Here is a 16,098-nt window from a genome sequence, read left to right on the forward strand (position 1 = left end):
TGGTCCTCCCTGAACATCCTATACAACCCACCAATTCATGTATAGTGCAGTATCTAGGGGCAACAGGAAATACTCCACGAGGGTTCTTAGACCAGGCTGCTGAATTTGTTCAAGATTGCTGCCATTTTACAAAATCCCCATCACAAAAGGATTCCTCTCCTAACCAAATTCATTATTACGTCCTTTTAAAACAGGGCCTCCTGGGGCAGCTAGGTGGTGCAGTGGATAGAGCACGGGCCCTGGATTCAGGAGAACCTGAGTTCAAATCCGACCTCAGACCTTAACACTTACTAGCTGTGTGACCCTGGGCAAGTCACTTAACCCTCATTGCCCTGCAAAAAATTAAAAACAAACAAACAAACAAAAACCCGGGGCCTCCTGAAGCCTGCTGGAAATAGAATTAGAAGACAAACATTGCACATGGTTTTCAAACATCTCTTGCAGAAAAAAAAAAAGGTGGGGGTGGGGGAGGGGGGGGACACACCTGCTCTTTTGTAGTTAAGACTCACTTCCTGGGACCTCTGTGGCTTAGTCATTACCAGAGTAGCCTTTTGAGAGAAAAGCAAGGTGCAGGCTCTGCTGTTATCCATGTAAACTGGGTTGGGGGCCCCTATGGCTCCAGACACTGAGGGTGTTCACTCTAATCCTCCTTTGCCTCTCATCCCAGCATGTTTTTTTTTTTTTTTTTTTTGCAGGGCAATGAGGGTTAAGTGACTTGCCCAGGGTCACACAGCTAGTAAGTGTCAAGTGTCTGAGGCCGGCTTTGAACTCAGGTCCTCCTGAATCCAAGGCCAGGGCTTTATCCACTGCACCACCTAGCTGCCCCCCAGCATGTATTTTTAAGAGGATTTGGGCAGCTAGGTGGCACAGTGGATTGGGCACTGGTCCTGAAGTTGGGAGGACCTGAGGTAAAATCTCACCTTCAGACATTACTGAATAATGAATGCCCTCTACCAATCCCCCTGACAAGGTTTGTGCTGGAAAGGTTCTAGCTCCCATTTATAGACAGTCTGCTGGATAGGAAACCTTTATGTTGAACTGAGATGTGCCTCCCTGTAACTTCCGGATAGTACCGAGTTCTACCTTTTGTGTCTAGGCAGGACAAATGTAATCCCTCCTTCCCACGTTAGCCCTTCAAACGTTTGAATACAGCATGCTTCCTGCCAAACACCCCATTCATCAGCGCTAACGACACACACACACACACACACAGAGCCCATCGAGAGAGACACACATGGGAATGAGTCCCAGAATAACTGTTGTGTGTCACTATGTTTCCAACTAATCCCACGCAACTGTGGGTTTGTTCGTATACACAAGAGACAAGAGAGGAAGTTTGCCTTTGGGCCAGAGAGTATTTCTCTTCTAGGTGTAAGGAGAAAAGTTTATATCAACATTGGGGAGGAAGGTGACAGAAGTCTGGAAACAGAGGGAGCAGAGGAGGTGAAACTCATAGAAAGATGTGCTTAAGACGTGTATTTATCTGGCTGGGTTATCCATCATCCCGTCTGCTTGTTTTGCATTCTTTCATGCGGCTGGCCCAGAGCCATCCTGCTATAAAAAGTATCAACTCGTGTGTCTGTTCTCCATCCTTCTCACAGCTGAATAACTGAATGGGAAGGGAGGTGTGGAAAAAAAAATGCCTATTGAGGGCAGTATTCCGGCCCATCAGCACCTGGCATTAGAAAGAAGCAATATCTAGGCTGCTATTTGTGCAATCAGGCCTCAAGGGGAATGGGACTTTTTCCATAGGCTGCCCATGGGAAACGTTCCATTTTCACATTCCTGCCTTGGTCCCTGATGATGAGGAATGTCTTATTATCTGTGTCAAACACAAAATCATCTGCACTCTGTTAGCAAGGGCTTGCCAGGAGTCTGGAAAGACTGGGGGTCTTTGGATAACTGCTGAGATTAAAGAGACAAGGAAGGAACCTGGTAGAAATAGAGAAAAACTGACCTTTGAGTGGGTACCACTTATATCCATTTGTGATACCATCTTGGAAATTCCCAATATTTTTGCATGCGTCTCCTTTGATCATTTCAGGATTCTTTGATGAGTAAGCGTATGCAAGATACTCAAACACGTCATTGTCTGGTGTTAAGCTGAGGCCCTGTTTTGTCAAAGTCTCTGTAAATGCAAGACAAACACATACATCGGTGTAAATTCCAGCTTATGTTGAAGAAGGCTACAGCATAGCTCTTATCCCCAGGGGCAGCAATGTAACCATACCATGCACAGAGTGATATTAGTGGGCTTCAGACAAGGCAAACCTATGACCAGACCAGGAACAGGACTAGATTCACCAAGCATATTACTGCCCTGTTTGATTCACCATGGATAAGCTCTGGGGGCAGCTAAGCAATTCTTGGGCAGGGGAAGGCAAGAGCTAAATGAAATTCCTAAAACATGGAGAACCCTGTCTGCCTATGCCTGCCTCATTCCAGGGTACTCATTTGCTCTCTGCTGAGTCAGAAAACTTTGAGCAAGTGGGCAGATGAGGTTCACAGTTGGTCTTTTATTGTGTGGGATTTTAATTACTTTGCCACCCAATCAAGGCCAGAGTTTGACAAAAGCTTTGGATTTAGGGCCCAGTCCAAAGCGAAAAGAGTTTTCCTGCTTTCAAAGAAAAAAGTTTTTTGTTTTGTTTTCTTTTGTTTATAGCAGCACGTTGCCTAGGACAAGTCGCTTCAAACTCAAATTTCCCGTTTGTTTTTAGGTTTTATGGCATTATAATTACCTGGATCTTTGTTTCTCCTTGCAAAAAACAGTCAACTGGAAGGCTATATCTATCTATCTATCTATCTATCTATCTATCTATCTATCTATCTATCTATCTATCTATCTATCTATCTATCTATCTATCTATATCTCCTTTATATATATATATATACACACACACATATACATATATACACACACATATATACATATATACACACACATATATATACACACATATACATATATATACACACATATATATACACACACATACATATATACACACACATATATACATATGCACACATATATATACATATACACACATATATACATATACACACACACATATATACATATATATACACACATATACATATATACACACACATATACATGCATATATATACACACATATACATATATATACACACACATATACATATATACACACATATATACATATATACACACATATACATATATACACACATATACATATATACACACATATATGCATATACACACATATACATATATACACACATATATACATATATACATACACACATATACATATATACACACATATACATACATATATACACACATATATACATATATACACACATATATACATATACACACATATATATACATATATATACACACATATACATATATATACATATACACACATATACATATATATACACACACATATATACATATATATATACATACACACATATATATACATATATACACACACACATATATATACATATATATACACACATATACATATATATACACACACACACATATATATACATATATACACACACACACACACATATATGTATGTATAAAACATTTTGTCAAGGGGCTATGAGCAGTCCTGCTGGGTCTTTGAGATCCTGTGTTTAGGGCATGAGGGTTACTGGGAGCCTACAGAAGGGTCCTGAAGGTTGCTCTGGGAACACTCCAAAGAGAGAGGGCAGCTAGGTGGCACAGTGGATAGAGCACCGGCTCTGGAGTCAGGAGGACCTGAGTTCAAATATGACCTCACTTAACACTTACTAGCTGTGTGACCCTGGGAAAGTCACTTAACCCCAAATGCCTCACCATAAAAAAAGAGAAACTAGGCATCCATATGTGGGGCCAGAGCATACCAGGTGGTGCACTGAACTCTGGTGATGAGGAGCCCACTCACCCTCCCTTCCTGCTTTTATTCCCTGCCCTTTGGAAGCAAAGCCAAAGTGGGAGAAGGTATTATGGTGGCTGAGAAGCTGTTCTGCCCTTTTCTTTTCCTCCTCTTTGGGTTCTCACAGCTGCCCCAATCCAGTAGGTCTGTCTTGTGTCAATTGGAAGATGATATATAATGTAAACACAGCTGAGCCATATATGAAAGAGGTTGATGGAGAAGTACCTTCAAAAGAGTTCACTGAAAATTCAAGGGGCCAAGACGAGACTGTTGGGTACCACACCAAGTTAGCAATCCATCTATTCCTCTTCTAGGCATTGGTTGAATCTCTCTCCAAGTGCTTTCATTAATCTGTGTCTTAGGCAACACAGTACTGACTGTTTCTTTGATCACTTTACTTTTTTATGGACTGTAAAATTGATGCCCATTCTTTAGGGGTTTACTTCAAAATAGGAGATTTTGCCTCCCCTCTACTTTGTTTTGTGGGGCAATGAGGGTTAAGTGACTTGCCCAGGGTCACACAGCTAGTGTCAAGTGTCTGAGGCTGGATTTGAACTCAGGTCCTCCTGAATCCAAGGCCAGTGTTTTATCCACTGTGCCACCTAGCTGCCCCTCTCCCCTATACTTTGGAAGAACGAGTAGAGTTAATCTCCCCTTCCACAGCTCCAGAGAGCAGCTGGTGGAGATAGAGGCCAAAGGGCTATTTCTTACCTGGGAGGCCATTATCGAATGGGTAATTGGCTACCACGGCTCCACCATGTAAGTTAGCAGAGAGGACGAATGTCTCTGTTTTTAGCCAGTCCTTTATTGCTTGAGTTTCAGGCTGTGTTTCTTGAGAAATATTTGCAAAAGCATCAGGGAAATTCCTGTTCAGATCATATTCATTTTTATTGTACCTTGAAAAAAGAAAACATGACAAGGACTTCCCTGAGTTATGGAACACATTTCTATGTGTTAAAAAAATTGTCATGACATGTGGAGCATCATTGTAAAGAGGTCTAGCCTAGGAATCATAGGTCTTAGCTCTAACAGTGACTATAGAACTTAGGTTCAGAGAGATCAAGGTTTTTGAGCCATACTTCCCTAGCAGATCCATCCTGTAGAATTGTAGGGAGGCTGAGATGAAATAGTGATTGTGAGACCAATGACTTCAATACTCACATACAATATAACCTGGGGTTTGGTATCCCATCTTCACGTCTCCCCCTCCCCCATTCCAGTCCATCCTTCACTTAGCTGTTAGTGATTTTCCTAAAGTACAACCCACCAGGCTTCTCCTTTATTCAATAAACTCCAAGGGTTCCTTATTATTATCAGGTTTTCTATAAAACATTCAGATGGGGGGGGCAGCTAGGTGGTGTAGTGGATAGAGCACCGGCCCTGGATTCAGGAGGACCTGAATTCAAATCCGGCCTCAGACACTTGACACTTACTAGCTGTATGACCCTGGGCAAGTCACTTAACCCCAATTGCCTCACCAAAAAGAAAAAACATTCAGATTGGCTTTTTGTTTTTGTTTTTAGTGGGGGCAATTCACTTGTAAAACCACCTGGCTTGGGCTTGTTTTCCTTTGGGAGTTGACTTATAGCTTATTCAATTTTAAAAAAGGATTTAATTATTTAAATTCCTGATTCCTTATTGTGATAATGTGGATATTTTATATTTTTGGGTATTCATCCATTTTATTTGTTAAATTTGCTCACATTAAATTGGACACAGAATTTCCTTATAATTTTCTTCATTTCTTCATTTATTGAGTTCTTTTTCATTTCCTATTTATTTTCCATATGCTTTTTTCCTTGTACTTTTTCTTTAATCAGATTAGCTAATGGGTTATCTATTTTAGTTTATTTTTTTAAGAGCATCTGGTTTTACTTATCAGGTCAGTCTTTCTGATTTTTAATACTATCTCTGATCTCAGAATGTTTGTTGTGTTTGTTTTTTTTATAAATTTGTTGATTTTCTGTTTTTTTCAGTTGAATGTCTAATACACTGATTTGTTCTCTCCTTTGCTGATGAAAGTATTTGGAGATAGATTTTCCTTTAGCAACTGCTTTGGCTGCATTCCAAAAGCTTTGGTATGCTGTCTGTTTTACTTCCCTATATTGAAATTATCTATTGTTTTTATGATTTGTTCTTTGACCCACAACTTCTTGAGGATTAAACTTTCCTTAAACATCTATTATTGATCTTAATTTTAATTTAGCTGTCATCAGAAAAAATGTATTTAGTATTTCTGTTTTTCTATATTTGCTTATGAACTTTTTATATCCTAGTACATGGTTAATTTTTGTAAAGGTGCTATGAACCACGAAAAATTGCATATACAGATATGTCTATATATCTATATATTCCTTTATATTCTCATTCTACTTGCCAGATCTAACCTATTAAAAATTTCTAAAATAATATCAATGTCCTTAAGTTTCTTGCTTATCATTTCCATTAAATTATTCTGGTTCTAAAAGGAGTTTCAACTATTAAGCATTTTACAGTTGATTCCTCACTATAATTTGAGTAACTTATCCTTGAAGAATTTAGATGGTACACCATTTGGTGAACATAGATTAAGTATCAATATTATTTCATTATCTATGGTTACTTTAAGCATAATATAGTTTTCCTGATTATCTCTTTTAATCACTATTTTAATTCAAATTGTGCTTGAATCTTTAGTTTTCAAATGTGTCTTATAACAATGTCTTGTTGGATTCTGCAACCCTCCTCCATTTTATGGGTGAGTTCATTTCATTGATAGTCACTGTTATGTTATTAATTGCATGTTCCCCTTCATCATATCTTCTTACAATTTTTTCCTTCTTTTCCTCTAGGCCCCTTCTTGACAAAGAAGAAAGGGTTAGTAAAAGAGAAGTACAATGACTTAAACTAGAAATCTATAACTTAAGTGGTCAATTTTTAACCCTTGCCTATTTTGTCTTTCCTTTCTTCACCAAGCCCCGATTTTGATTTGATTCTTACACTTTTTCGTTTGCCTCAGTCTCTTCCTTTGTAAAGTGATCTGGAGAAGGAAATGGCAAACTCCTCCAGTATCTTTGCCAAGAAGACCCCATATGGAGTTATGAAGAGTTAGATTGAGGGGGCAGTTAGGTGGCACAGTGGATAAAGAACCGGCCCTGGGTTCAGGAGGACCTGAGTTCAAATCCGGACTTGACACTTAGTAGCTGTGTGACCCTGGGCAAGTCACTTAACTCTCATTGCCCCGCCCCCCCCCAAAAAAAGAGTTAGACTGAAAACAACTGAACCACAACACAGTATGTGCTATGCATCATCTCATTTGATTCTCACCCCAATTCTGGGGGGAGAGGGTTAAGTCCTGTTATTCCCATTTTACAGATGAGAAACCTGAATTAGCCCTAACTTGTCCAGGGCCACACATCTTGCAAAGCCAAATTTGAACTCAGGACTTTTCCACTACAGGCCCTGTCCCCTATCTACTGAGTCACCTATATGGAGGTTAATCATTGCTTTTGATTTTTCTAGATGACATAGTACATCTCTATTTTCTAGTTTTTATAGAGAAATTGTGTATGATTCCAATGATGAATTTTTATTGTGGTATTTCTTTCTTTTTGTGTTGCTGTAGAATTATTTCTGTGCTGTTAAATTCATGAACCCTGACACAGAAAGGCCTACATGACTTACATTTCAGGTTTACCTTTCTTAGTTTCATGTGAATTTTATTGATATTCAATCTGAACTTAACCTCACTATATCTGCAATGTTGATTCTTACACATTTAACCTTCTCTTTTGACCATTCCCCTCAAAGTAAAAGTTCGTTTTGCTTATTACTATTCCTTCCCCAACTATAATTTCCCTCCTGTACTCCACATTTCTTTTTCCTGCTTGTTTATCCATTGAACAAATAAGATATATTCAGAATAAAGACATTATCACCAGAGGCAAGGTGGTAGTAACATTAAGGGGGATCAGGAAAGGCTTTTAGTAGAAGATGGGTTTTTAACACCCACTTGAAGCAAGCTAGTAGAGGCAGGAGTCAGAGAATGAGTAGGGAGAATATTCTACACATGGGGAATAGACAGTGAAAAGGTTTTGTAGTTTATTTATTTATTTATTTATTTATTTATGTATTTATGTATTTACTTATTTATTTATTTTTTAGTGAGGCAATTGGGGTTAAGTGACTTGCCCAGGGTCACACAGCTAGTAAGTGTTAAGTGTCTGAGGCTGGATTTGAACTAGGTACTCCTGACTCCAAGGCCGGTGCTCTATCCACTGCGCCACCTAGCTGCCCCCAAGGTTTTGTAGTTTAAAAGTCTTGGACACAGGGTTGTCAGCATCCATGCACCAAAAACCCGTACTGAAATGGTCAACAAGAAGATAACTCTGAAAGTAATTGTCTCTGTTTTTTATTCCCACTATAAATTAGAAAAATATTAATTCATCAGCAAAAAAAAAAAAAAGTTTGGGTTTCAAATTACCACCTTCTCCTCCACTTCTCCCTTGAATGATATTTATTCTTCCCTCCACCAACAGGTTTTCATAGTCTGTTCTTGTCCTGTTCCCCCTTTCCTCTCCTCCTGCCTGCCTCTCACTCACCCTGGCGATTCACAATAAGCAAGGGGGTGGGAGAAACAAGATGGAACTTGGGAGTCATGGGACCTCTCAAATCCTGGTGGGGCCATTTACTATCTGTGTGACCTTGGTTGAGTCATTTAACTTCTTTAGGACTCTGTTTCCTCATCCTTAAAATGAGGGAGTCAGGGGGGCAGCTAGGTGGTGCAGTGGATAAAGCACTGGCCCCTGGATTCAGGAGGACCTGAGTTCAAAGCCAGCCTCAGACACTTGACACTTACTAGCTGTGTGACCCTGGGAAAGTCACTTAATCCTCATTGCCCTGCAAAAAAAAAAAAAAAAATGAGGGATTCAGACTAGAAGGTGTCTGCCATGCCTTCCACCTTTAGAACTATGAATTCAACTTTCCAAGTTTTTTTTTTTTCCCTTGAGTCACTGGTTAAATGAAGCAGGGCTGGGCAGGAAACACCACGCCCCTGCAGCAAAGCCAATGCAGGAAGCACAAACACCCAACAACTTAGGAACATGGATTCAGATCTGAAAGAAATCTTAGGTAACAATGTCCTCTCTAACAGAGAAGGGCCAGAAAGGCTGTTCAGGAAGTGGCAGTGGCCAAGACTTTGAAATCAGGTCCCCTCTTACCAAATCTTTTATTTATTTATCTATTTAAAATTTATTTATTTATTTGCAGGGCAATGAGGGTTAAGTGACTTGCCCAAGGTCACACGGCTATTTAGCGTCAAGTGTCTGAGTGTGGTTTGAATCCAGGTCTAAGCCAAGCAGAGCCAAAACAATTCACAAGACTTGGCTTACTGGTTTGCTGTTGTGATTTCTAACATCCTGGGGATGCTAATATTATTTTGGGCATCCTGGATGTAATGTTGGTCTGAGTATATTCTCTATTATATAGCTCAGGGAACCTAAAGGGATTTTTATTTGATGCTATGAAATTCTTAGTAATGGCTTTCCCCTTCACATTGAAGTCAACAGAATGGATTAAGCAAATTAGAGCATATATCTTGACTGAAGTGAACAAAAGTCTTTTGATTGACCAAATCGTTAAGTGATTTCTTCTCCTTTAAAGAGAATGTTCTTGATTTTTTTGGGGTGACTCTTTCCCCATAATACCTTAGGTACATGTACTCAAGAAGTCAATGAAAGAAAAAAACCACACACACACATACAAACACACACATACACATACACACATAGGAGAAAGCAAGTGATTTTTTTTTAACAATCATTGTATTCCTCTGGAAATCTCAAAAAGCCTATAGACTTCTTAGAATAAAGGTCTTAGGGAAAATTTAAAAAAAGAAGGAAATGTTAAATTTTAGTAGTAGAAGTGAGTGAAAACAAGAATTGTTTTCCTCTTCTAAGTTAACAAACTTCCTCCTTACCTCCAACAGGTGCATAAACCCCAGCGAAAGGATTTCTGATATACACAGAGAAACCAGCCCACCCTTACCTGCCAGTGGAGAAACTACAGTCAGGTACTTCAATGGATTCAAATCCATCTGGATTCATTGTAGGCATGATGTGTATCCGAGTGTTATTAATCAGGCTGGTGATTTCAGGGTCCTTTCCGTCATTTGTAACCAAGTAGTCTATCAGATGGAGAAGTAACTCCCGTCCTACAGTCTATAAAGAAGAAAAGCTGAGTTGAATGAAACCATCCCCCCAAACTCCAAGAGACAGAGATACAGATAAAATAAAATACCCCGGGACATGGATAAAACACAAGACAAAATGGGCCAAATACTGCCGAGAATTTGCAAGTGTTTCATCAGATTGAATTAAGGACAGTGTTGAGGTTTATAAATTAAACTCATTCAGTCTCTCGTAAACATTTATTAAACATCTATGTTCCAGGCATTGTGCTAAATGCTGGGAATACAAAGAAAGGCAAAAAATGCCTTCTACCCTTGAGGAGCTCACATATGTGTGTGTGCATATATATATGTATATGTGTGTGTGTGTATGCATATATATTGAAACACAGGGGCAGCTAGGTGGCGCAGTGGATAGAGCAGCGGCCCTGGAGTCAGGAGTCCCTGAGTTCAAATCCGGCCTCAGACACTTAACACTTACTAGCTGTGTGACCCTGGGTAAGTCACTTAACCCCAATTGCCTCACTAAAAAAAAAAACAAAAACAAACAAAAAAAGAAACACATATGTATATATATGTACGCGTGTGAGTGAGAGATTGAGAGGAGAAAACATGCACACTACCATAGACAAACACACTATATACAAAGTAAATAGGATATAACCAAGAGAAGAAAGGCATTAGAATGAAGAGGGAATGGAGAAGGCTTCCTATAGTAGATGAAATGTAAACTGGGACTCAGTAAGGGGAAGCATTCTAGGCATCAGGCATGGAAGATAGCTACGGAATATGCCTGGAGATGAAAGATGGAGTGTTTTGTCTGAGCAAGGAGGCCAGTGTCAGGAACATATTAAGGGATAGATCCAGGGACTGTCAAAGGACTGTGTCTAGAGACATAGTTTCTGGGTTATTAGTCATTTTATTAATCATTGCTAGAGGATAATTAATAAAAGAAGTGTGGGGGGGCACACAGTGCCACACTATCTTTGAGACCTTGGGCAAATCATTTAATCTACCCTGGACCTCAGTTTCCTTACCTATAAAATGAGAAAGTTGGGGCAGCTAGGTGGCACAGTGGATAGAACACTGGCCCTGGAGTCAGGAGTCCCTGAGTTCAAATCTGGCCTCAGACCTTAACACTTACTAGCTGTGTGACCCTGGGCAAGTCACTTAACCCCAATTGCCTCACTAAAAAAAATGATAAAATGAGAAGGTTAAGTTAGATGGCCTATAAAGTCCCTTCCAGCTCTAAATCTATACTCCCATGAATTTCCTAAAATTAAAAATTTAACAATTAAAAAAAAATACAACCCACTTAGGAGTGTGTATGAAAGAAGTCCTCGGATTTTTTGAAATACTGTTCCAGTCTCTGGAAGAACCAAACTGTTAGCCCTAGGGTACCACATGAATAAGCCTTGAACTACAAGCAGGCTGCAGAATATAAGTGAACAGATAATGAATATTATTTATTCCAAGGGAAATTCTTCCGGAACATGCAAACACTGAAATAAACAAGCCCTCATACTGTCCCTTTAACTTAGAGCAATTAGGTTGTCAAAGTGGGGGAAAAATCAAACCTGTTACTTCACTCAAAAGATTTTTGAAGATATTGAACAGAACCGGGCACTACGCATCAGGCAGGATGTGGATAAGTTGGAGAGGGTCCAAAGAACAACGCCAGGATGGTGAAGGCCCCCGAGGTCATGCTGTATAAGGCTCAGTCTATCTTTAGCCCAAAAAAGGGCAGACAGGGTAGGGAGGGAAGCATGACAGGCAGCTGTCTTCAAGGAAGGGTCTGCCTAAATTTAGGCTTTTAGAGGTATCTACCAGTGTGTGCAGAACTAGGAACAATGGGAAGAAGTTAGGAAAAATATCGTTAACTATCAAAGCTATCCAAAAATGAAACTCCCTTCCAGGTATGATGAAACTGAGACATGGGTCTTTTCTCTTTTCCTCCTATATTCCATCTACTGACTCCCGGCATTTCTATGGGTTGTCCACCATGCCTGGAGTGCGCTCTCTCCTCATCTCTTCCATGCGGCTGCTATAATCCCATCTTCTAAAGGATGCTTTTTTTGATTTCCCCCTTAAGTCTAGTATCTTCGCTCTGTTGATTCTCTCCGATTCACCCTCTCTATATCTTGTTTGTCCATAACTGCTGGTGTGTCTCTTCCATTAGATTATGAATTCCCTGAGAACAGGCACCACCTTTTGCCTCTTTTTGTATCCACCCATGCATAGTCTGGCGCTTAATAAATGCTTGTTAAGGGGCGGCTAGGTGGCGCAGTGGATAAAGCACCGGCCCTGGATTCAGGAGTACCTGAGTTCAAATCTGGCCTCAGACACTTGACACTTACTAGCTGTGTGACCCTGGGCAAGTCATTTAACCTCCATTGCCCTGCGCAAAAAAAAAAAAAATGCTTGTTGACTTGACTTAGACAGGTAGTCTCACGAGGCAGTGGGGTCTCCCTCAATGGAGATCTCAAAATAAAAACCAGATGACCATTCAATGGGCATATCCTAAAAGGGATGATTGTCTGCAGGTAGGAACTGGACAAGTCTCTGACTCAAATTCTATGAAAAATACTTAGGGAAAAAAAAAGAAAGAAAAGGTCCTGCTAATCCCACAGATTCAGGATGTTTGGTAACTGTAGCCTGGAGGTGATAAACACAAAAGGGAACACACACACAAAAAGTAATTTTAAGAACTGAATCGACAGTTTAAGTAAATTGGGCACTTAGCCCAGAATAAAGATAGACTGTCTAATGCCCTGGAGGATCTTATAAAATTCAGAGGAATGAACATAAACAGGGATATTTTTCCAATAAATTATTTATCTAAAAGTCAATATAGTTGGTTTTTTTTTTCTGCATTCAACTTAATATTTTTGGTGCTAAGCAGGAAGAAGTGTTTGGTGGGAGTATGCAGGGAGGGTAGTATGTTGGTGCCTCCTCCATATACTTTGTCTGGTAATATTCTAGCTCCTGAATTGCTCCAGGATCTCCACCCTGTGAGTGTTCTCTCTGACTTTTGGTGATTCCTCCACTCTCACATGAGACCTGGCTACACCCTTCTCATCCTGTGTGTTTCTTGTAAATGTCCTTCCAAAGGATCAGCCCTAGTGGATAGTCTAGAAACTGGCAATATTGTGTTAAAATGACGAGGACTTTGCTGTCGAACTTTGAATGGTTTGAGGGTGGGTAGCAAGGCAGGGGGAGGGCGCTTGCACTGTGTTTGTTACTCTTAATTCTTCTGGCTAACCTATGTGCTCATTAAATAACGAGAAAGGATTGTCCTGAAGTCATTCCTGGGGAAAAGACAATGAAGTGGCTACCAATAAAAGATGCTTTGGGGATGATTTGCCATCTCCTCATGCCCATGCTGGAGGGCACTCTTTCTTTCATCTCTGCTCCTTAGAATCCCCACCTCCCTCCAAAGGTTGGCTCCAGTGTTCTCCCCCCCCCCATTATTTTATTTGTATTTATTGTGTACTGATGTGCACATGTTTTCTCTTCTAGAACTGAAGGCAAGGCAAGGAAAAATTTTGTTAATGCATACAGCACAGGGGGCAGCTACATGGCACAGTGTATAAAGCACTGGCCCTGGATTCAGGAGGACCTGAGTTCAAATTCAGCCTCAGACACTTGACTAGCTGTGTGACCCTGGGCAAGTCACTTAACCCTCATTGCCCTGCCCCCGCCCCCCCCCCCCAAATGCATACAGATGTCTGAAGTCTTTGTTGCTGTTTAATTCTCTCTGACTCTAGGGGACCTCCCTTGAAGTTTTCTTGGGAAAGATACTAAAGTGGCTTACCATTAATTTCCTTCTCCAGTTCATTTTATGGATGAGAAATCTAAGGCAAATGGGGATAAATGACTTGCTCAGGGTCATACAGTTAGTGTCTGAGGCTGTATTTGAACTCAAATCTTCCTGACTCCAGGCCTGGCACTCTATCCACTGTCCCATCTAATCACCCTCTGACACCTAGTAGGTGCTTAAAAAATGCTTGTCGATGGTCATCTAGTAGTTTGACCAATATGATGAGAGAGTTAGAACTCATAAAAGGATCTTTATTTGCCCTGGAGATAAGACTCCTTTGGGGATGGGGTGGGAGGTGGAAAGGGTCATGACAGCTATTTTCAAATATCTGAAGGACTGTCACACAGAAGAGGGACTCATATTTATTTTACTTGACATCAAAAGGCAGAACTAGCTTGGTTCAGTGGGTAGAAATTATAGAGGCAATATAAGGGAAACATTACTAAGGGTAATAGCCTAAAATGGAATAACCTGCTTCAGGTATGTGTGTATCTCTCTTTTTTGGGGGGGGGTTCTTTTTGTTTTTTGTTTTGTTTTGTTTTTTGCAGGGAAGTGGGGGTTAAGTGACTTGCTCAGGATCATGCAGCTAGTAAGTGTCAAGTGTCTGAGGTCGGATTTGAACTCAAGTCTTCCTGAATCTGGAGCTGGTGCTTTATCCACTGTGCCACCTAGCCGCCCCGTGTGTGTATATTCTTGTTAAGAATGTTGTAGATGGGGGTGCTATCTTTGGTAGAGGATGTTCATATGCAAACCAGGGCCCAAATTTACTGAGGAAAAACCCTACCCACACCTTGTTGCCTTAATGTTTCATAAAGGAAGTGTCAGTTTCCTCGTTCAAGTCATTATTTGCCCTCCTTGTTTTCAAAAGAGGTTCTTCTCAGAGGAGAGTGGACTCTCTCACTGCCTAGCTACCAATATCACCAGATCCCATGACAGACAAAGAGGAGGGAATAGAAATAAGGAGGAGAGGGCCCACTGATAATGAGCACCTTGACTTAGGGTTTGTTAATCTTCTATACTATGAATAGCCTCAGTTCTCCAAAAACTTCAAGTAGCAAACTACTTCAAGAAGAGTAGCAGTGGGGCAGTTAGGTGGCGCAGTGGATAGAGCACCGGCCCTGGATTCAGGAGGACCTGAGTTCAAATCCGGCCTCAGACACTTAACACTTACTAGCTGTGTGACCTTGGGCAAGTCACTTAACCCCAATTGCCTCACTAAAAAAAAAAAAGAAGAGTAGCAGTAAGCTATTAAAGGGAAATAGAGAGAGTATTCAACTCTAGGTAACCCTTATTAGGCTTAAACATTAAGCCATTATAAAGAGAAGGGACGGAGGGAGGAGGAAAAACAAAGGTAGATATAGCACTAACTTCCCCTTTTAAAGGCAACACCATTTAGAATGACAGCCAATTCTGGCATTCACTCCCTCTGACACAGACCAAAAAAAAAAAAAAGATGCGCCCCCCCCCCCAAATGAGTAGGACAATAGTCATGTAATGGTAACTTAGAAACAGAAGCTAACTAGCACAGTGCTGTCAAGAGGTGCCCAATCTCTTCTCTCCAACTTTCTACTGCCTCCTGTTTGTTAATTGTGGTATCTGTCCCACATGACATGGGTAGTGGTGAATGAACCTATTTATAAAATACTGTCACCTGGGATGCACCCATTTCTAAACTCCATTGGCCAACTGACTTAATACAGAAATACTAATTTTTAAAATATTAATTTTAAAATACTCATTTTTTTAGAGGAACATAGAAAGAATGTTTGCCAAATAGTGAAAATGACTGTGGCTATGACTATACCTCTCTTGCCCAATAGCCCACTTTCATTATGCTTCTCTCTCCCTGGGTTTGGAAGCAAGAAAGGTAATTGAAGTACAATCCCACCTCTTGGTAATCCAAGCCTTTTTCAACATTTTTTTTTTTTTACTGCTGCTTTGTGGAGTAAGACAATCTTAGTCATGAGATTTGGAGATGGAGATGGTCATCTACTCAAAATATCTCATTTTATAGGTAAGTGAACCGAAGTAAAGGTAGTGGGGAAAGGAATTTGCAGAAGGTCACAAAGGTAGTAAGTAACCAACCAATAAACATGTATTAAGCACCTGCTGTATGTGGTACCCTCTGCAGGGTTCTGGAGGAAGGAATACGAACACAAAGCAGTTCTTGTCCTTAAGACATA

General features: G+C 40.3%; 1 protein-coding gene across 2 annotated transcripts in view; it reads right to left on the minus strand.

Moving 5' to 3' along the window:
• Positions 1–16,098, minus strand: part of CPM (carboxypeptidase M) — a 70,787-nt gene that overhangs the window by 15,297 nt on the left and 39,392 nt on the right. For both annotated transcript variants that reach the window (XM_043965199.1, XM_043965198.1), the window contains 3 exons: positions 9,954–10,126; positions 4,641–4,825; positions 1,958–2,128 (listed from right to left, as the gene is read on the minus strand). In XM_043965199.1, coding sequence (XP_043821134.1) covers positions 1,958–2,128; positions 4,641–4,825; positions 9,954–10,126 — 529 coding nt within the window. The remainder of the gene's footprint in view (positions 1–1,957; positions 2,129–4,640; positions 4,826–9,953; positions 10,127–16,098) is intronic.

This window comes from Dromiciops gliroides, chromosome 5 (assembly GCF_019393635.1).
Source record: "Dromiciops gliroides isolate mDroGli1 chromosome 5, mDroGli1.pri, whole genome shotgun sequence".
In the NCBI taxonomy this organism is placed as follows: domain Eukaryota; kingdom Metazoa; phylum Chordata; class Mammalia; order Microbiotheria; family Microbiotheriidae; genus Dromiciops; species Dromiciops gliroides.